This window comes from Phyllobates terribilis, unplaced genomic scaffold, assembly GCF_046119375.1.
Source record: "Phyllobates terribilis strain yellow unplaced genomic scaffold, ASM4611937v1 Scaffold_3__8_contigs__length_932513732, whole genome shotgun sequence".
Taxonomy (NCBI): Eukaryota; Metazoa; Chordata; class Amphibia; order Anura; family Dendrobatidae; genus Phyllobates; species Phyllobates terribilis.
The window spans coordinates 325,045,380-325,068,693 of record NW_027362763.1 but is presented as its reverse complement, the minus strand read 5'-3'; the positions used below and the strand labels follow the sequence as shown (position 1 = coordinate 325,068,693).

The window sequence follows — 23,314 nt, the reverse complement described above, 5'->3', positions numbered from 1 at the left end:
AGAAAAATTTCTCCTGACTCTTAGTATACCAGTAGGACAGTTTTTATCTTTCGTTGGTCTAGGGTGAGCCTACTTGGCATGCAGTAATGAATTTACTACTGTTTGTTTATGGTTAGTGGTGAGCAAGCATGCTCGCTACTGCTCGGTGCTTGCCCAAAGATCTCACCGCTCGAGATGCTCGGCGCTCGCTGAGTATTTCCGGGGTTGCTCGGGCTGGAGCTTGCGTCTCCTCCCTGCATGTTTGGTGCTCTTTACAGATCCAATGAACATGCAGGGATTGCCTGCCACTCACTGTAATGCTGCAGCCATGTTGTTTGTGACATTACAGAGATTGGATGGCCGCACAGCGTCATCAGGTCTATATCAGACCTGGCGCCGCCATGCTCGTCACAGTCACTCCGGAAACAGACAGAAATTGTGCCACAACAAACAGCCAGATCTTCTCACCTGACCTTCCTGTCCCAATTCCTAGGGGACCACAGCACACCACTATTGAACCCAGAGCAGTGTCAAAAGGTTGTTGGTTGGATAGCGGATAATGCTTCCAGTCACATAGCCACCACCAAAACCGAGTCTATTACAATGTCAAGTCTCAGTAGCCGTGAGTCTGGACTGCATATTCCTCACCCTAATCCTCTCTCCTCACACCATGCCGAGTGCCCAGAGACATTTGATCCCACACTTGGACACTCCAAAGAGCTGTCCACATTTCCACTTATAGATTCGGGCCTCTCGTCCGGTCCACTTGAAGCGGGTCAAGAGGAAATCGCATGTAGCGATGCCCAAATATTTGAGCAGCCACAGTCACACGAAGGCGACGGTGGGAAAGTGTTGCAAGAGGTGGACGATGATGAGACACAATTGCCAGAAAGTCAGGAGGAGGACCAGGGTGTGGAAGTGGAAGAAGAGGTGGTGGATGATATAGCAACTGACCCAACCTGGCAGGAGGACATGCAGAGCAAGGACAGCAGCACACAGGGGGAGGGAGGCAGAGCACCCCAACAGGCAGGAAGAAGCAGTGTGGTGGCCACAGACAGAAGGCCGGCAACCATTCCCCGTAACACCAACACGAAGGAAGTTCCCAGTACAACTGTTGGGTCTTCGCGAGTATGATTGTTATTTAAAGACTCTGCTAATAACCCCAAAAAGGCCATTTGCACCACCTGCCAGGCCAGCAGCAGCAGTGGTGGCAAAACGACCAGCCTGACCACCACCAGCATAATCAAGCACATGGCAGCAAAGCCCCCGACTTTGTGGGCCGAACCCGAGGGTCCAGGAACAGTGTCTGCGGGTGGCATCATTGCTTCTTCCGCTGTTGTGCATGCAAGCCATTTCCCTGTCCATGGTGCCTGCGAAGACGCCTCCTGCCCTGCACCTGTCACTGCACTCTCTCAAGTAGCAGCATCAGGAAGCACGTCCATGTCCTTGTCCCAGAGCAGCATTCAGTTGTCCGTACCCCAGTCCTTGGAACGCAAGCGCAAATATGCAGCCAACACACCACAGGCCACACAGCTAAATTCTCACATTTCATGACTGCTTGGCTCGAAATGTTGCCTTTTAGGCTCGTGAAGAAGCATTCTGCAACCTGATGGCGGCCGTCCTTCGGTACTCGGTCCCCAGCCACCTCTATTTCTCCCGGTGTTCCGTCCCCGCATTACACAAGCACGTGTCCCAAAACATTAGCCATGCTCTCAACAACGCAGTTCCTTGTAAAATCCACCTACCCATGGACACGTGGACAAGTACTTGTGGGCAGGGACAGTACATCTCGCTGACGGAACACTGGGTTAACATAATGGAAGCCGGTGACCCAGTCGGACCTTGGGACGGTACACGTCCTCCCGACGCTAAGGATTGCGGGCCCTAGGTCAATCAGGGTTGCCCCCACGGTCTACAGCTCCTGCACCTCATCCTTATCAGCCTTCTCCTCCTCTTCAGCCTCCATCTCCGAAATAACATCAGTCACAAGCTGGAATCACTGCAGCACTTCCTCGGCGAAGAGGCAACAGGCTGTGCTGAAGCTAATATGCTTAGCTTAAAAACCGCACAATGCTGAAGAGTTGTGGACAGCTCTGAAATAGCAGGCAGATCTGTGGCTCACACTGTTGAACCTACAGCCAGGCATGGTCATGTATGACAATGGCCAGAACCTGGTGGCGGCGCTGAGGCGAGCTCACATACTTACCATGCCTGGCCCATGTGCTTAACCTCGTGGTTCAGCGGTTTCTCAAATCCTACGCAGAGCTGACGGATCTGCTTGTTAAGCTATGCCACCTGTGTGGCCATTTTAGAACGTCAGCTACAGCTTCCGCCGCCCTTGCCATGCTTCAGCAGTGTTTACAGCTTTTGACTGGTGTGTGATGTCCCCACGCATTGGAACTCTACACTGCCGATGTTGGGAAGGATTTGAAAGCAGAAGAGGGCAGTTGTTGAGTACCAGCATCAACAAGGCCGTCACTATTCAGATCAGACTCCACACATAAGACCTCAGGAGTGGACATGGATGTATGTACCATCCTCCAAAACTTTGAGGACTCCAACAAGATGGTGAGCGGTGATGATGCCATAATTAGCATCACCATCCCGCTTCTCTGTCTTCTGAAATGCTCTCTGCTCACAGTCAAAGAGGATGCATTGCAGGAGGAGCTCGATGAGATGGAGCAAAGAACCATACAGATGATTACACACAGCCAAGCCTCATCTCATCCCAACGTGGATTGGGTGACAATGAGGAAGAGGAGGAGGAAGGACTATAGATGGTACTACCTGCACAGCTGTCATACCGTCTGTTCACCGTGGATGGCCAGAGGACACAGAGGAGGAGAGCATGGTCAGTCATCCTCTTGGTGAGGACACGGAAGTCTTGCCTGTTAGTAGTCTGGCACTCATGGCTGAGTTAATGTTACGCTGCCTTTCCCATGACCCTCACATTCTCAAAATTTTGGGTGACAGTCATTACTGGTTGGTGACGCTTCTAGACCCACACTACAAGAATAACTTTCTATCTCTTATTCCTGAGGCGGACAGGTCTACAAAAATGGGGCTGCACCAGAAGGCCCTTGTTGTGGAACTATTAAAGAAATTCCCATCTGAAAACGCTGGCGGCAGAAGGCACACTTCGTTGGACTACCAAGGAGTTCAGGCGAGACAGACCTAACTTCAGTCCAGCAGAGGCAGGGGAACACTGTCAAAGTTCTGGGAGAGTTTTCTCAGACCCTCCCATCGCACAGGCCCTGAGGTGCGGGGTACTCTCACAAGGAGTGCAAAGTTTGGGAAAATGCTGAGGGAGTACCTTGCCGACCATACCAACATCTTCCATGATTCCGCCGTGCCTTATAATTATTGGGTATCCAAGCTGGAAACGTGGAATGAACTGTCTCTCTAAGCCTTGGAGGTCCTGGCCTGCCCTGCCACCAGCTTTTTATCAGAGTGGGTTTCTAGTGCCGAAGGTGGAATTACAATTGATAAGAGCATCCGCCTGTCAACTGAAAATGCTGACAGGCTGACTCTTATAAAAATGAACAAGGGCTGGATTGAGCCAGACTTCTCAACACCACCGAATTATAGCAGCGTAACATAAACTCAAATCCAGTGTCTTTTCTTGGGAGGTGTATTACCATGCACCTTTTCACACCCACACATGGGTATATGCTTCCTAATTTTGGCTATTTGCTCTTGTCCTCCTACTTCTCCTCATCCTCCACCACCGTATCACCAGGGTGACCGTGGTCCGTGATGCAACACCCACATAATTATTTTAAAGGGTGTTTATGATGCCCTTAAAAATTATTTTTTATAGAGTATGTTTGTGTATACCCCCCAGGGGTAAATGTTTGTCAGCCCATACACTTAGTGCATGGGCATTACAAGTATAGGAGGCCCGCTCTTTTCTAATGTGAACATTTTTTTTATGAGGCCCTCCTCCACGTCTCTACAAAGAGTCATTGAAGTGCCTCCAAATTTTTGGCAGCCCTTGCATTCACTGCATAGGCCAACACTATGGGAGACTCTCTCCTTTCTAATGGTAATTTGTCGGTACTGTGGCCCTGCTCTATGTGTACAGTCATATGTAAAAGTTTGGGCACCCCTATTAATCTTAAGCTTAATGTTTTATAAAAATTTGTGTTTTGGCAACAGCTATTTCAGTTTGATATATGTAATAACTGTTGGACACAGTAATGTTTCTGCCTTGAAATGAGGTTTATTGTACTAACAGAAAATGTGCAATCTGCATTCAAACAAAATTTGTCAGGTGCATAAGTATGGGCACCCTTATCATTTTCTTGTTTTAAATACTCCTACCTACTTTTTACTGACTTACTAAAGCACTTTTTTTGGTTTTGTAAACTCATTGAGCTTTGAACTTCATAGCCAGGTGTATGCAATCATGAGAAAAGCTACTTAAAGTGGCCACTTGCAAGTTGTTCTCCTGTTTGAATCTCCTCTGAAGAGTGGCATCATGGGCTCCTCAAAACAACTGTCAAATTATCTGAAAACAAAGATTATTCAACATAGTTGTTCAGGGGAAGGATACAAAAAGCTGTCTCAGAGATTTAACCTGTCAGTTTCAACTGTGAGGAACATAGTAAGGAAATGGAAGAACACAGGGACAGTTCTTGTTAAGGCCAGAAATGGCAGGCCAAGAAAAACATCAGAAAGGCAGAGAAGAAGAATGGTGAGATCAGTCAAGGACAATCCTCAGACCACCTCCAGAGAGCTGCAGCATCAACTTGCTGCAGATGGTGTCACTGTGCATCGGTCAACTATACAACGCACTTTGCACAAGGAGAAGCTGTATGGGAGAGTGATGCGAAAGTAGCCGTTTCTGCAAGCACGCCACAAAAAGAATCGGCTGAGGTATGCAAAAGCACATTTGGAGAAGCCAATTTCTTTTTGGAAGAAGGTCCTGTGGACTGATGAAACCAAGATTGAGTTGTTTGGTCATACAAAAAGGCGTTATGCATGGTGGCAAAAAAACACAGCATTCCAAGAAAAACACTTGCTACCCACAGTAAAATTTGGTGGAGGTTCCATCCTGCTTTGGGGCTGTGTGACCAATGCCGGCACTGGGAATCCTGTTAAAGTTGAGGGACGCATGGATTCCACTCACTATCAGCAGATTCTTGACAATAATGTTCAAGAATCAATGATAAAGTTGAAGTTACGCAGGGGATGGATTTTTCAGTAAGACAATGATCCAAAACACCGCTCCAAATCTACTCAGGCATTCATGCAGAGGAACAATTACAATGTTCTGGAATGGCCATCCCAGTCCCCAGACCTGAATATCATTGAACATCTGTGGGATTCATTTGAAGAGGGCTGTCCATGCTCGGCGACCATCAAACTTAACTGAACTGGAATTGTTTTGTAAAGAGGAATGGTCAAAAATACCTTCAACCAGGATCCAGGAACTCATTAAAAGCTACAGGAAGCAACTAGAGGCTGTTATTTTTGCAAAAGGAGGATCTACTAAATATTAATGTCACTTTTCTGGTGAGGTGCCCATACTTATGCACATGTCAAATTTAGTTTGAATGCAGATTGCACATTTTCTGTTAGTACAATAAACCTCATTTCAAGGCAGAAACATTACTGTGTCCAACAGTTATTACATATATCAAACTGAAATAGCTGTTGCAAAAACACCAATTTTTATAAAACATTAAGCTTAAGATTAATAGGGGTGCCCAAACTTTTTCATATGACTGTATTTAAATTCTTAATGGGGTTTTTCCTAAAATTTGTCAGTCATTGGACTCACTGCATATCCTATAATTGTATAGCCGACCCTCTCCTTTCTAATGGAAATTTGTCGTTACTGTGGCCCTGCTCTATGTGTCTTTAATTTCTTAGTGGGGTTTTTCCTAAAATTTGTCAGCCGCTGGACTTACTGCATACCCTATAACTGTATAGCAGACCCTCTCCTTTCTGATGGGAACATGTCGTTCTTGTTACTGTGGCCCTGCTCTGTGTGTCTTTAAATTCTAAGTGGGGTTTTTCCTAAAATTGATCAGCTGTTGGACTCACTGCATACCCTATAACTGTATAGCAGACTCTCTCCTTTCTAAATGGAATTTGTCATTACTGTGGCCCTGCTCTATGTGTCTTTAAATTCTTATTGGGGTTTTTCCCAAATTTTGGCAGCCCTTGCAGTCACAGCATGGGCATTACCACCCGCTCCTTTCTAAAGGGAACATTTTTTTCACTGAGACCCTCCTCTATGTCTCTTCAAAGGGGTATTGGGTTGCGTCCAAAATTTTGGCAGCCCTTGCAGTCACTGGATATGCAATAACAGTATAGGAGACCCACTTGTTAATAATGGGAACAACCAAGCATAGCTGGCTGATGGCTCTCTAACAATAGCGAGGGCCGACTGCTGGCCTTTTAAGAATAATAAGGGCCATCTGATGGCCCTATAAAAATAGACTTCATGACTTTCAGAGTCCCTCCATAATAAATAAAACAGGATGTGTCTGATGATGTGTCACACACCACATTGCAAGATAAGGTTGTAAAATGTTAAAATGACATTTCCCGGTGAATGCATTTGTCTTAAAAAAGAACGTAAAAAAAAACAAAACAATGGTATCTTTCTATAGTATAAAAATCAGCGTCACCAATTTAACCCCAATGTAATCACATTGTTCAGCTCATGCACCTCCTCTTCCATCTCCGAAATGACTACATAAGTCACAAGCTGACAGCACTGCAGCACTGCCTTGGCCAAGCGGCAACAGGCTGTGCTGAAGATAACATGCTTAATTGACAAACCGCCCAGCGCTGCAGAGTTGTTGAAAGCTGTAACACAGCAGCCTGATCTGTGGCTCTCATCGCTGAACATACAGCCAGGCATGGTCGTCTGTGACAATGGGCAGAACCTGGTGATGGAGAAATGACAGCCGGGGTAGCAACGGTTTTCCTTTATGCCAGTCCTTTCACTGAGCTAAAGAATATGGGTGTGGTGAAATACAACTCCCACTGAGAAGCTGTTTCAGATTGAAAAACAATGGGCCCACCAGAGAATTTGATTCTGAGGGCTCACCTTTGTCCACCACTCAAGAGCCCCATAGCAGCTGTAAAGTTATCGCTATCATGAACTCTCTTGATGTAGAAGCCAGGGCACAATAGAGAATTCTCTGGTGGGACCGTCCAACCCTGCTGAGAAGCAGTCCTTGCTAAGAAAAGTGTGTGGGAAGGTTCCTGGACACTCTATGGCTGTTTTTTTTACTGAGGTGGAAACCCATACAAACACGGGGAAAATATACAAAATCCTTGCAGATATTGTCCTTGCTCGGATTTGAACCCAGGATCCCAGCGCTGCAAGGTTTCAGTGCTAACCACTGATCCAATGTGCTGCCGTTCACCCTCTGATATCTAACAGGCTGGAGAAACTTGCATCTACTGCCACTCTATCTTCAGCTCCTTTGAGAGAAACTAATGTATTTGGGCAGCCACTCAGTCTACCAAATAAAATTCCTGGGAAGGAAATTGGGGATGGCTTTGCTACTGGTGCTGGGGGCAGTGCTAATACCATGGCGTTGTACCATAGTTTACTGGAAATATTCCATGCTGTGTGAGGCAAGCAGATTCCCACTGAAATTTAGCAGCAGTAATCTTCAGGGACCCTCACTTGTAGAAGGCGGAGACAACACCAGGAGAAATAGTGGCAGCTGAGGACTGAGTATAGACATGAGGCATGAGGTTGTGAAAAACTTTCACGTCCACATGCCTAAAAGGCCACATTTCAAGTGAAAGAAACTTTAGAGGACTTCTTAGGAGAAATTACAGCTGGAGTATATATGGTTTCCCAAGTTCTTTGACCAAGCTAAAGAATATGACTGTGGTGAAATACAACTCTCAGCAAAAAAAAAGCTGTGGACTGGCTCCATACCATCCCTGGCCAAATTTGCTTAACCACTTGTTTGTGGTTAGGCGTTCCTTCCCAGTAAGTGCACTGGGGAGGGCATGGATAATGTTGTGGGACCCGTACTTGTGGAAGGCGGAGACGACACCGGGAGAAATAGTGGCGGCTGGGGACTGAGTATGGACACCCGGCTGCCTCCGATATGAGGTTGTGAAAAGCTTGCGCCTCCACAAGCCTAAAAGGCCACATTTCAAGTGCAAGCAGCTGCCCTGAAATCTGGCAGTTTAGTATTGCAACCTGAGGGTGGCTGACTGGCTGCATACTTGCGCTGGCATTACAAGTAACAGAAAACTAAGCAGATGGTGGCCTCTATCATCATCATTGCCTCACCAAGGCACTATGGACTCTCCTGAAGGAGAATCCAGGGCCCATTGGAGGAGTCTCCGCTTCTCTGGTGTGCCCGTCCAACCCTGCTGAGAAGCAGCCCTGGCTAAGAAAAGTGTGGGGGAAGGTTCCCGGACACTCTATGGCTGTTTTTTTAATGTGGATTGAATGTGCTTATGCATGTTATTTCACAAGCCGCATTGCAGATCAGGCCATTGCCCAACTCTGTAGTCATGAAATTAAATGCCCAAAGAAAGATGTTTGTGTGTCAAAGCACCACCGACAAGTGCGAGCTGATATTGGACAGGCTGCCATTGCTTCTGCAACAAGCTGCATTAAAGGACTCCCTGGTAGAAATGACACCCAGAGTATATATGGTTTCCCTCTATGCCAGTCCTTTCACCAAGCTACAGAATATGGCTGTGATGAAATACAACTCTCAGCAAAAAAAGCTGTAGACTGGCTCCGTACCATCCCTGGCGTCATTCACCTGTCCACGTGTTTGTGATTAGGCGGTCCTTCACAGTAAGTTCACTGGGGAGGGCACGGGTAATGTTCTGGGACCTGTGCTTGTGGAAGGCGAATACGACACCGGGACAATTAGAGGCGGCTGGGAACCGAGTATGGATACCCGGGCGCCATCATCATAAGATTTTGGACAGCTTCCGCTTCCACGAGCCTAAAAGGTCACATTTCAAGTGCAAGCAGCTGTCAAAAATTTGGCAGCATAGTATTGCAGTCTATGGGTGGTTGGTGGCTGGCTGCATACTTGCGCTTGCATTCCAAGGAATGGTGTAGGGACAACTGAACGCTGCACTGGGAAAAGGACGTGGATGGTGATTGTTGCAAGTCTGCAACGACAGGTGCATCTTTGCATGTGCCAAGGATCTCTTATGATGGGCACACTTTTAGGCAGTGACCTGGGAGTCAGAGATGCTTTCATTGGTCTTCCCCATGCTGCTCCCATGTCCTTTCAGTACTTTAAGCATGTGTCTGATGATGTGTCACACACCACATGGAGAGATAATGTTGTAAAATGTTAAATTGACAAAAAGGCATCAAAAATGCTATGTGTGAACATAGCCCAAGGTGTGGAGGAGTATTTTTGGTTTTAGTTATTTATTTTGCCTTATATACAAGTCATTACCCTGGAAAGTATGTTCCTTAACATATTTCCCAGTAAAATCCATTTTGTATTGTTTTTTGTATGTTTTATTGTGAGTACGTAAAAGTGGCATAATACCTCTGTCAACGTTGTTGACAGCAGTGACCTGGGAATCAGAAATTATTCCAGGGGTCTTCCCCATGCTGTTCCCATGTCATTTGAGCACTGTTCCCATCGATTTGGGCAATTTTTAGACCTTCTGCAGACTGCCTGGGGGAGCCTCCTTAAAAACGCTCGAGTTTCCCATAGAATTACTTTGGCCTCGCTGCTCGGGTCAAGCACCCGAGTATTCCAATTTGTTCGACCCGAGCATCGAGCACCGGAGCATTTTAGTGCTTGCCCATCACTACCCACCACGGAATAAATGTTACTGTAATAATACAAATAATTATAGTACTTGTACTGGGTCAATTGATGGCACTTTCCTGGAGTCTACCCCTAATTTGATGTGTTTTGGCCGCTTTGGGGCCCATTTGAAGGTGTTGTATATGCATTTTTTGTCCCCCCATTGAATCCTATGGTGATCGGATATGTTCAATGAGCCTTCGACGAATAAATTTGGCGAATGTCTTAATATTAGGTGAAAATTTCTGAACCGAACATTGAAATGTTCGCTCATCTCTAGTCTCCATCTGCTGGGTTGGCTGTATTGGAAGAGTTGTTGGTCCCCATTATACTAGTTCTACTCTAGTGAAATTAATTCTTTGGTGCATATATTGTTGTCACAGGTGTATACATGATATTTTCAAAATTGGTTTTCTTATTACCATGGTATATAAAGCAGGCTATAGTTCATCTTTTAATTATTTGGTGCTGATATTGTTCTCCACACAGGGGCACACATTAGTGATGAGCGAGCACTAATCAACTTAGTGGTTCAGTGGTTTCTCAAAACCTACTCAGGTTACCCAGAGCTGCTTGTGAAAGTATACCGCGTGTGTGCCCATTTCAGAAAGTTAGCTACAGCTTCCGCCAGCCTGGCATCGCTTCAGCAGTGTTTGCAGCTTCTGGCTCACTGACTGGTGTGCGATGTGACCACACATTGTAAATCAACTTTGCAGATGTTGAGAAGGATTTATGAGGAGCAGAGGGCATTTGATGAGTAAAAGCTTCAACATGCTCATTGGAATTTAGGTCAGCATATGCACATAAGAGCTGATGAGTGTATGTCTGACATCTGTGCCGTCCTCCAAAACTTTGAGTACTCCACCAAGATGGTGGACTGCTCACAATTAAAGAGGAGGCATTGCAGGCAGAGCAAGGGACTATACAGGGTGATGCTACACTGCCCAACCTCATCTCATCTCAATGCGGATTGGTTGATAATGACGAGGAGGAGAACATGGACAGTCGTCCTCTTGGTGAGGACAGGGAAGTCTTGGCTGTCTTGGAAGTTTTCCCCCTCTTTCAGTCTGTGAGAAAGCTGTATGAGTTTCACTAAAGGAAGTTGTCCATTTCTTTTACATTAATGCCCTATGCCCTATGCCGCAGTTTCTGATTCCTCCCACTCCTACACTCATTAGAAGCCTTTTGCCTTCATATTAAACGGTGCTGGGGTTCATCTGCTCAGTTGTGAGCTCCTGAAAGCTTACCTTCATTTAGGCTCTCAGCAGATTTGTCCCGTGCATCTCGCCTACTGTGTAACTCTGTACCCCAACACATCAGACTGTCGCGTACTGTGGAAACCTTAAAAAGGAAGCTGAAGACACACTTCTTCTGACAAGCGTACAATCTGTGGTAACCCTCTCTCCAGCATAACACTGCACGACTAGCTGTACCCTGACCTACTGTATCCTCATCCATCCCTTGTAGATTGTTTGTGCACCCTCGCGGGCAGGGTCCTCTTTCCTCTTGTACCAGTCGGTGACCCCCTTTCATATGTAAAGTATCACAGAATAAATGTCGCTGTAATAATAATAATAATAGTTCTCGTACTCTGGGTCAATTAATGGCACTTTTCTGGTGTCTACCGCTAATTTGATGTGTTTTGGCAGTTTTTGGGCCCATTTAAAGGTGTTGTGTATGCGTTTGTTTTCACCCCCCCATTGAATCCTAGGGTGTTCGGTGAATATTCGGAGAATATTTCCAAATTTGGCAAACGCGGCCGAACCGAATATTGAAATATTCGCTCATCTTTGTTCAATACATCTGTTGTGTCTCTCAGGTAGGAGGACAATATTTAGACCAATGATTTCAGGTGAGAGTCTAAAAATTTACACTAGGGTTTGCACAGATTTCCTTTACCTGAAATAATCGGACCACCAGGTTGAGTATTGCTATTTTTGTGGACTTTTGGCAACATATAGAGGCAAAAGGTTCTTGGATAGTCCACATAAAGAAAATTGTGTTGCTCTTTGGAAATTGTACCAGCATTAAGTGCATCATCAAGGATCCTCATCAATTGCCTCTGTGTCATGGGTGTGTCAGATGCAATAGGCAGTCGTTCTGCATCTGGCTGCAGAAGGTCTCTGTGCTTGGCATTGCAGACGCCTTTTTATCCTTCTGACTTTTGGACCCAGCGGCAACCTCTCTCCTGCTCTGATTGACACCTGGATCTGGGTGTTTATTTATCTCTCAGTCTGCTTCAGGGAGTTGCTGGTGATATTCACTTTTTCCCTTGTGAAGGCTTGGAGCATCAGCAGTTGGCTTACTTCTTCTCTGGTGCCATTGGAGGACGTTTGGTGTTATCTCTTTGGAGTCTGCTCAAGCTAAGTTTCTTCCCCCTTGTTTATCTCACTTGTTGTCTTTAGTTTACAGTGGGAACTGACCAGTGCTCATCCCCCCCTCCCTATCCAGGGCCTAGCTCTAGGGATATACAGGGTTTAGGTTGCCTGGTCGTTGATTGATGTAGAACCAGTGTAGGGATGGTAGGGTAGGCAGTGTGTTATTAGATATGCCTAGGGGTGTCCATTCCCCCTTCCCTAGTGTCTGGGCTTCCTTCCCCTCATCCCTTCGTGTTGCACTTAGTCTATCCCACACTGTGTGTGACAGGCAGCTTGTTCAACATCAGCTCACACTTCTCGGTGCTTCGACACACAAAGATCTTTCTTTACGCCTTGAATTTCATGACTACAGAGTTGGGCAATGGCCTGATCTGCAATGCATTTTGAGAAAAACGTACATAAGCAAAGCCAAGGTTTAGACCACTGAAAGTCAACAGTAAGCGAAACTCATACAGCTTTCCCACAGACTGAAAGAGTTAAGACTTCCAAGATACCAAATAAAATTCCTGAGATGGAAATTGTGGATGGCTTCGCTTCTGGTACTGGGTGCTAATATCTAACCATGGCACTCCATAATTCACTGGAAATATTCCTGGCTGGTTGGAGACAAGCTCATTCCTACAAAAAAGTACCAGTGTCACGGAATGACAAGAGGATGTTCGAAGCACAGCACAACACATGAATGCAATGGGAGACAGAGGGTAAAGGACGGCCTTAGTTGTAGGGAACAAGGGAAGGGACCCCTCCTGACACCAACATGTGTCTGTCTATATGATCCCCTATCTTCCCTAGATGGGTCCCCACCCCCCCGTGCGTGATCACGTGCCTAAGCCCTTGCTGGCCTGCGCACTAGCCAGGTTAAGTCAATGGCCAGTGACAATAGTCTCACCACTACAATAGGACAACACAAGGAAGGGAAGACAAACAATAGGAAGATAGCAACATAAAATACATCACAGCTTCTCCAGAGACTTGCTCCTTCAAAGAGGTCAGCATAGAATGAACTATAATCAGCGTTCAGCTGATGGATCATGTGGCTGTTTAAAGGGAGGTGGGAGTGGCACCAACCAACATCAGCTGACCACCAACAAAAGGTTGCCAGCAAGAGATAACATTAACCAAAAGGAAAAAACTACATTGAAATTGCAGCATAACCAGAGCTACCATGAATCTCCAAATTATTTGTGACAACCAGCAAGCTAAGGAGATGATGGCCTATATGATCATGAAGGCGTTTGCTCATTGTCTACGAGACTGACCAATTCTGCTGTCTACCTTGTGAATAATGTGTTGAAGCTTGATTGACGCAGGGCCTGCAATCCTCTGCGTCGGGAGGACATGTTCCGTCCCAGGGTCCGACTTTGTCCCGGCTCCCAGTGTGCCATTAGTGAGATGTACCATCCCTGGCCATAAGCACTTGTCCATGTGTCGGTGGTTAGGTGATCCTTCCCAGTAGCTGCGTTGGTGAGAGTACAGGTAATCTTCTGGGACCCATGCTTGTGTAAGGCAGGATGGAACACCAGGAGAAATAGTGGCGACTGGTGACTGAGTTCCGAGGGCCAGCCACTGCCATGAGCTTCCACCTACATGAGCCTAAAGGGCTCTCCACTCCCCCTTTCCCTATTTGTAGGGCACTATTCCCTTTTCCTGTCGTTATACTCTGGGTTCTCCCCATACCCAGCGTGAAACATATCTCCTCTTCCCACAATCGCATACAAGATTTTTCCCATGCATCCCACTTACTCTGGAACTCTCTACCACAACATACCAGATTCTCGTCTACTGTTGAAAAATTCAAATGGAACCTAAAGACATACCTCTGCCAACAAGCATACAACCTTCAGTGACCCTCGCTCCACCATACCGCTACACTACCATCTCTATCTTCACCTACTGTACCCTATTTCTCTTTCATCCCTTGTACACTGTGAGCCCTCGCGGGCAGGGTCCTCTCTCCTCTGGTACCAGTCGACGTTACATTTTTGTTCAAGATTATTGTAATTGTTTTTACTATGCTTACCGCTTTTTCAGCGGTAAGGTGCTCTAATAATAAATAATAATAATTTTAACAATAATAATGTGGTCCAGACACACAGACTGGACCGTGTGGAAGACAGGGTGATGGTGGTGGTGGTTGCAAACTGACTGGAAGCATTATTTATTTATCTACTATCCAACCAGTGACCTTTTCACATTGGTCTGACTTCAAGAGTCGTATTCCGCAGCCCCCTAGAAAGTGGGACAGGAAGTTAACTTGACATGATGTGGGTCATTGTTGTGCTCCCTCTGCAGGCACAGTTTCATCTTGCCCACAGCCTCGGCCTCTGCGTGCACCATCACCATTACATCCATTTCCTTGTCTCACGCGTCTTGTCCATTTTAAATGGAGTTTAATATTTGTCACATTGCCAAAAATATCTGTATCATTACCGTAGTAGTATAGGATCACGTCTGATGGCCATGGTTTTAGGCAGTGACCTGGCAGTCAGAGATGCTTACAGGGTTCTTCCATATGCTGTTCCCATGTCACTGAGCACTGTTCCCTTCGATTTAAGCAATTTTTAGGCCCCCTGGAGACCTACGGGGGAAGCCATCAGAAGAATGCTCGAGTTTCCCATCTATATATATAATCGTCTTATCCCATCTGTCTGTGTGTCTGTCTGTCCAGGAAATCCCGCGTCGCTCATTGGTCCGCCAGCGGCCAATCAGCGCCGCGGGATTTCTGAAAAAAGATGGCGGCCGTTAGCGGCTCATCTGCGGGACGGAGCTCAGCGGCGATGCAGCCGGGAGATGACCGGCGCGAGGCGCTCATCTCCCGGCCGGTATCAGCAGAAGGAACCCGACCGCCGGACCCATCTGCGGGACGGAGATGCAGCCGGGAGATGAGCGGCGCGAGGCGCTCATCTCCCGGCCGGTAGCAGCGGAAGGACCGCCGGCGCCGCTGACCTCCATGCGGAACGGAGGACCGGAGAGCGGCGCTGCGGGTCGGGATACTTCTGCTGCGAGCGCCCGCTATGTCCCGGGTTCTCGCAGCGGAAGTACCCGCACAGGCAGCGCCGCTCCCCGGTCCTCACCAAGACGATCGATGATTGGTCGTGGTCTTCGGACCCGACCAATCACTGATCTTAGCTCAAAACTTAAACACCGCTGTGCTGATTGGTCGCCGACGCTGCCCGCGACCAATCACCGATTTGGGCACCACATTTAAATATCGGCCGCGAACAATCAGCACAGCGGTGTTTAAATGTGGAACCAAGATCGGTGATTGGTCGCGGCCGATATTTAAATTTGGCACCCAAATCGGTGATTGGTCGCGGGCAGCGTCCGCAACCAATCAGCACAGTAGTGTTTAACTTTGGCCGCAAGATCAGCGATTGGTGGCGGGCCAAGACCGCGACCAATCACCGATTTGTGCGGCACATTTAAATAGCGGCCGCGACCAATTGGATGTCAGCGCCGCTCCCCGGTCCTCCCTTCACACCCTAGCCGCATGGATGTCAGCGGCGCTGCCTGTGCGGATACTTCCGCTCCGAGAACACGGGACATGAGCGGGCGCTCGGAGCAGAAGTATCCCGACCCGCAGCACCGCTACCCGGTCCTCCCTTCATACCCTAGCTGCTGATGTCCCCACAGTATCCGCATGGTGTTACAAAGGTCCGGACATTTGTGTTAAAAATCGCTGATTGGTCGCTGGCGCTGCCCGCGACCAATCACCGATTTGGGCGCCAAATTTAAATATCGGCCGCGACCAATCAGCACAGCGGTGTTTAAATGTGGAGCCAAGATCGGTGATTGGTCACGGCCGATATTTAAATTTGGCGCTCAAATCGGTGATTGGTCGCGGTCAGCGTCCGTGACCAATCAGCACAATAGTGTTTAACTTTGGCGCCAAGATCAGCGATTGGTCGTGGGCCAAGACCGCGACCAATCACCGATTTGTGCGGCAGATTTAAATAGCAGCCGCGAAGAATTGGGTGTCAGCGCCGCTCCCCGGTCCTCCCTTCACACCCTAGCCGCATGGATGTCAGCGGCTCTGCCTGTGCGGATACTTCCGCTCCGAGAACCCGGAACATGAGCGGGCGCTCGGAGCAGAAGTATCCCGACCCGCAGCGCCGCTCCCCGGTCCTCCCTTCACACCCTAGCCACTGATGTCCCCACAGTATCCGCATGGTGTTACAAAGGTCCGGACATTTGTGTTAAAAATCGCTGATTGGTCGCTGGCGCTGCCCGCGACCAATCACCGATTTGGGCGCCAAATTTAAATATCGGGATACTTCTGCTGTGAGCGCCCGGGTTCTCGCAGAAGAAGTATCCGCACAGGCAGCGGCGCTCCGCGGTCCTCACTAATACGATTCCGCTCCCCGCTCCTCACCAATACCATTCGCTGATTGGTCGCGTGCGGAGATCGCGACCAATCAGTGATCTTGGCGCTAAAGTTAAACACCGCTCTGCTGATTGGTCGCGGCCGCTGCCCACGACCAATCACCGATTTGGGCGCCACATTTAAATAGCGGCCGCGACCAATCACCGATCTTACCGCCACATTTAAACACTGCTGTGCTAATTGGTCGTGGACGCCAGCCGCAACCAATCAGCGAGCTTGGCGCCAAATTTAAACAACGCTCTGCTGATTGATCGCGGTCGCTGGCCGATATCAATCAGCAGTATTGGCGCAAAATTTAAACACCGCTCTGCTGATTGGTCGCGGTTGTCGGCCATGACCAGTCAGCAGTATTGGCGCCAAATTTAGACCTCACTCTGCTGATTGGTCGCAACCACCGGCCGCGACCATTCTTCGTTTTTTGTGCCAAATTTAAACAACGCTCTGCTGATTGGTCGCGGTCGCTGGCCGCGACCAATCAGCAGTATTGGGGCCAAATTTAAACCCCGCTCTGCTGATTGGTCGCGGTCTCCGGCCACGACCCATCAGCATTATTGGTGACAAATTTAAACCCCGCTCTGCTGATTGGTCGCGGCCGCCAACCGCGAACAATCAGCGAGATTGGCGCCAAATTTAAACACCGCTCTGCTAATTGCGCCCGGTCGGCCGCATACCTATTCTAGAATACCCGATGCATTAGAATCGGGCCACCATCTAGTTGACTTATATTGGGCTTGTTGCTCGAGTTGAGCACCCGAGCATTACTATTTGCTTTACCCAAGCAACGAGCCTTTTAGTGTTCGCTCATCACTAAGGAGCAGCAATTTTACATTATAGAGATTAATAAGTAAGCCACTAATTCAATATATAAGGCCATTGCTTTCATTATTTTTTTTAAATATGAAAAGAGATATAAATATAGTAATTAAATATCATGCAGAAAAAGTTTGGTTCATATCTTCATCATGGTGCTAGCTGTAACAGAAACTGTGGAGTAGTCCTGGACCCATTGACTATAAAGGACAGTTTTGTGACATCTTGGTGCCTATCATTTTGGTTGATAAATTATTGCTAAAATAAAAAAAATTAACTACTACTCTCCATACCGCTCCCCTCTCTCGCCCTCTGCTCCTCGCTGTCCTCGTCACATCTTCTTATCACCGCTATAATCGCTGAATCTCTGGGTCTACCAGGCTGGTAATTCTGGCTCTGATCAGGCCCAGGAAGGTTACGATGCATATCATCATGACCTTACACATGCTTGTGCGAATTGTCCAAGGCCATGTCAATGCCGGGGCCAGAGAGGAGAGCAGTAACTGGAGTTTTAGGATTTTTCTTTAATTTTTTCATGTTATGTTTATTCATTAAATTCACAACAAATAATTTTTCTAGAAATCAAATTTCCTGAGAGAATCTGTGTGAATTCACATTTTGTCTGATCCACTCATATTTAGTCACAGAATATTGTAATAGAGTTTCCAAAAGTGAACTCAGACTAAGCAAGATAAATATGATGGCTTTTTTCATTTGCTGTAGGAAATTGCCACTTATTGGGCTTCTTGCTGTAGTTTTAATAAAACAATACATTTTTCCGCTATATCTTCATTATGAACTGCTGCTGTGTAGTCCTTGATATTCACGATCTCTTGCTATCTCTACCCCTCACAATTGATTAGAAGCTTTCTTCCTATGCACAGTATACAGAGAAAACTGTCAGTCAATGGTGCAGGCAGAGTCATAAAGAGCACTTCGTTGAGATAACTAGTAGATCTGCAGCAGATAAAATGGTGATTTTTATGAAATCTGCAACAGAAGCCTTCTAAGTGACTCAACTTTGGAATCAGGGTTTCTGTCACTATTTTATGCTACCCACAGATTGGCAAGCATAAATCTGATGAAAGACTCCCTTTAAATGCCCATTACATGCACATTTATATTTGATATCCACACAAGCCATCTGTTGAATTAAAACTAATTGTGTTAGAATTGGTGTCAATATGGTTAATTACAACATTTGTCAAAATTATATTAATTTTCTAGTTTTTAACTTATCCTAACTATTAAAAATCAAAACAGTTTGATTCCTTAAGTATTTTATAAGTATTATTTTTTGTATAAATCATTGCTCATTCACATCTCTTTATTCATTATTCAGCTTGTGTGTACTCCATATTACTGGAGATGGTACATCTTGACCATGGTGCTTGTTCTCTTCATCGTGTCATACATTGCGGAGGTAAATGTTCCTAGAGTATTTTATTCATCAACTATTTACTATGAAAAATTTTAAGAAACAAAATATTGCACTTCTTGCCATATTTTTAAAATATACTGTACAGAGAGAGGAAAACACGCATTTAGATGCTTATGTTTAAACTGTTCTCTATTTTAAATGGAATCTGTCAACAGGTTTTTGCTATATAATCTGACAACACCATAAGGTAGGGGCTAAGACCCTGATTACAGCGATGTATCACTTAATTTTACTGGGTGTAGCAGTTATGATATAATTTCTCTGCTGTAGTTCTAGCAAAACTCAGTTGTTGAGCTGTGCATAAACCTGACTACAGCAAAGATTTCTGTGTACATTTTACACTAACTGAGAGCTGCTAATCAGTGCTGGGGGTGTGGTTGGAGTAGGGTGGACGAAGACAGTTGTCCTGTACTAATAATCTCCTGCTGTTTATATTGAAAAAGCAAAAAAACAGCTCAGTAAGTGACGCATCACTGTAATCAGGGCCTCTACTCCTTCATTATGCTAGATCAATAGTAGACTGCGATATACTGAGAAATGGTAGATCTTGTAAGTCTTCTGACTGCTAACTTGCAAAGTTCAGTTGCTTCCTCATAGGTTCTTTTTCAGTGTTCCTACCACCACATAGCATTTATTGAAGGTATAATGGACACTTGTGAGTCTTGACTTGAGTACAATTGTGTACTGATGTAGATTTAGATCTCCAAAACACTCTGCCAACAGCTCTGTGCACAAGATATGGTCGGATACAGAGGGTGAAATAATGAACACATCACCAATTTTATTAGTAAATATATTTCTAAAAGTGCTATTTACATCTAATTCTCACAAGATGTCGGTAACAATCCATCCAATCCACACAGGCAAAAAAAAGTTAAACCATAGATGTCCATAAATTAAGTTATGCTAAATAATAAGAAATTATAAGAAATTAATAAAATTAATGATTAAGAACTCCTAAGCGTGTGTTTTAATTATCTATATGACCTAATAAAATACAATTGATTTTAAAAGATTGTTCAGCTGCATTCTCCTCTGCTTCCTGATTCCCAGTTGCACCGCTGGCTACGTGCTGAGATCTTCTATGTGGGTGAGCTGATAATTTTTGCTTCCTCTTTTGCCACTTGAAGAAAGAGAGGTGCAAAAAGCCATAGAAAGTCATGACACCAGCTGAAATCTATCCGTAATTAGAAAGCAATCCTGCCACTTACTGAAAAAAAATATCATAAAAAGACGTCTCATTACCAAAGTGCCACAGAAGAAACATATCATGACAGGTAAAACCAGTGAGCTGTCTCAAGATCTTTGCAATCTTATTGTTAAAAAAATAAACAGATGGCATTGGTTTCAGAAGAATTTCTAAACTACTTAAGGTTCCAGTGAGTACGGTTGGGGTCATAATCCGGAAGTAGAAAGTAGAAAGAACATCATTTCACCATAAAATGGCCACGACCAGGTGCTCCCTGCAAGATTTCAGACAAAGGAGTGAAAATAATTACCAGAAGATTTGTCCAAGAGCAATGGATCACATGTGGACAGTTACAGAAAGACCTGAAATCAGCAGGTACAATTGTTTCAGAGAAAACTATAAGTAATGCACTGCACCTCCATGACCTGTATGTACGCTCACCACACAAGACTCTATTGCTGAACAAAAAGCATGTTCAAGCTCATTTAAAGTTTGCTCAACAACATTTAGAGAAGCCTGTGAAATATTGGAAAAATATAGTCTGGTTAGATGAGACCAAAACTGAACTCTTTGGATGTTATAATTAGAGATGAGCGTTGTTCTACTCGAACTGTTCGCCAATCTCAAATTCGAGCTGTTTTGGGCGGTGTTCGAGCCGTTCGGCGAACACGAACAATTTGAGAAAAATTCGGCTGTTCGAGGATATGTTCGATAACTGTTCGTGCACCAAAATCATTACTGGATTTTTTCTCAGTAATGATGAAAATTAATGTTAATACGCAGTTTGAGTGTACAGCGGGGTGGGGGGAGGGGCAGGGGATGGATCTCTGCAGGAACAATGAAGATCTCCATTTTTTTTTCTCTTTCCCGCATTTGCAGTGGGGAGGTGCAATCTGTCAGCCTATCAGCAGCGCACACACGGAGCGAAGTGCTTTTTTTCACACAAGCAAGGGCATGTGTCATTGGCAGTGTATGTCCCATGTCCTTGCCCTATAAGACCAAGCCATTTTCCCCATCGCCACCATTTTCTCACTGCTGCAGCTGCGTGTTAGACGGCACCGATGTTGCTGTGTGCGCTATACCTTGTTAATTTCAAGCCAATTTTCGCACAAATCTACAGATAGCTTGGGAGTAGGGAATAGTTGTGATTGCAGTCCTTTTAAGGACTAGGTTACAGCATTTCCTATGACTTTTATCAGGCAGGTCTGTGCTCTTAAATAGATAGATTGTGGGAGTAAAGACTAATTGTAATTGGAGTCCTTTTCAGGACTAGGTTACATCAGTTCCTATCAGTTTTTGCCAGGCAGGTCTGTGCCAGTGCTGTGCAAGTTTTTTTCACAGCATTTGGCTGAATCTAGCAAAGCTAATCCTTTTTGGCCTATTGCAGAGTGTGTTAGTCAGTGGAGTAGCCTATCTGTGTTGCAAGATATACCACCTGTGTATAGAATACCAATTTTTTTACTGCACCTAGTGAAGTAAAATCTTTTGGGCATTGCATCATTCTATTAGTCCATCTATACTGACCTCCATCAGGTTACAAATTGAATATAATTTTTTTCTGCATCTAGCTCTGAAAAAATATTGGGCTTCTAGCTGTGTGTGGGACTTGTTCTATTAGTCCATCTATACTGACCTCCATAAGGTTGCAAACTGAACATAATTTTTTTCTGCATCTACCTCTGAAAAAATATTTGGCCTTCTAGCTGTGTGTGGGACTTGTTCTATTAGTCCATCTATACTGACCTTCATAAGGTTGCAAACTGAATATAATTTTTTTCTGCATCTACCTCTGAAAAAATATTTGGCCTTCTAGCTGTGTGTGGGACTTGTTCTATTAGTCTATCTATACTGACCTTCATAAGGTTGCAAACTGAATATAATTTTTTTCTGCATCTACCTCTGAAAAAATATTTGGCCTTCTAGCTGTGTGTGGGACTTGTTCTATTAGTCCATCTATACTGACCTCCATCAGGTTGCAAATTGAATATAATTTTTTTCTGCATCTAGCTCTGAAAAAATATTGGGCTTCTAGCTGTGTGTGGGACTTGTTGTACTAGTCCATCTATACTGACCTCCATCAGGTTGCAAACTGCATATATTTTTTTTCTTCATCTACCTCTGAAAAAATATTGGGCTTCTAGCTGTGTGTGGGACTTCTTCTATTAATCCATCTATACAGACCTCCATCAGGTTGCAAACTGAATATATTTTTTTCTGCATCTACCTCTGAAAAAATCTTTGGCCTTCTAGCTGTGTGTGGGACTTGTTCTATTAGTCCATCTCTACTGACCTCCATAAGGTTGCAAACTGAATATAATTTTTTTCTGCATCTACCTCTGAAAAAATATTTGGCCTTCTAGCTGTGTGTGGGACTTGTTCTATTAGTCCATCTATACTGACCTCCATAAGGTTGCAAACTGAATATAATTTTTTTCTGCATCTACCTCTGAAAAAATCTTTGGCCTTCTAGCTGTGTGTGGGACTTGTTCTATTAGTCCATCTATACTGACCTCCATAAGGTTGCAAACTGAATATAATTTTTTTCTGCATCTACCTCTGAAAAAATATTTGGCCTTCTAGCTGTGTGTGGGACTTGTTCTATTAGTCCATCTATACTGACCTCCATCAGGTTGCAAACTGAATATAATTTTTTTCTGCATCTAGCTCTGAAAAAATATTGGGCTTCTAGCTGTGTGTGGGACTTGTTGTACTAGTCCATCTATACTGACCTCCATCAGGTTGCAAACTGCATATATTTTTTTCTTCATCTACCTCTGAAAAAATATTGGGCTTCTAGCTGTGTGTGGGACTTGTTCTATTAATCCATCTATACAGACCTCCATCAGGTTGCAAACTGAATATATTTTTTTCTGCATCTACCTCTGAAAAAATATTTGGCCTTCTAGCTGTGTGTGGGACTTGTTCTATTAGTCCATCTATACTGACCTCCATAAGGTTGCAAACTGAATATAATTTTTTTCTGCATCTACCTCTGAAAAAATATTTGGCCTTCTAGCTGTGTGTGGGACTTATTCTATTAGTCCATCTATACTGACCTCCATAAGGTTGCAAACTGAATATAATTTTTTTCTGCATCTACCTCTGAAAAAATATTTGGCCTTCTAGCTGTGTGTGGGACTTGTTCTATTAGTCCATCTATACTGACCTCCATAAGGTTGCAAACTGAATATAATTTTTTTCTGCATCTAACCCAGCCAATAGTTTTGGCCTAATACCACAGTTTGGCCACTCAGCTCTGCTCGGTTCCCATCCATTGTTTTTTTGTGCAAACAACTCCAGAGTTGTGAATTAGTTAACCACCAAAATGAGTGGAAAAAGGCCTGCTGCTGG

The 23,314-nt window shown here is 45.1% G+C and overlaps 1 protein-coding gene across 5 annotated transcripts in view; it reads left to right on the top strand.

Moving 5' to 3' along the window:
• LOC141259325 (probable cation-transporting ATPase 13A5) overlaps positions 1–23,314 on the top strand; it is a 1,017,982-nt gene that overhangs the window by 984,058 nt on the left and 10,610 nt on the right. For all 5 annotated transcript variants that reach the window (XM_073675091.1, XM_073675090.1, XM_073675088.1 and 2 more), the window contains one exon: positions 18,676–18,756. In XM_073675091.1, the coding sequence (XP_073531192.1) occupies positions 18,676–18,756 (81 nt within the window). The remainder of the gene's footprint in view (positions 1–18,675; positions 18,757–23,314) is intronic.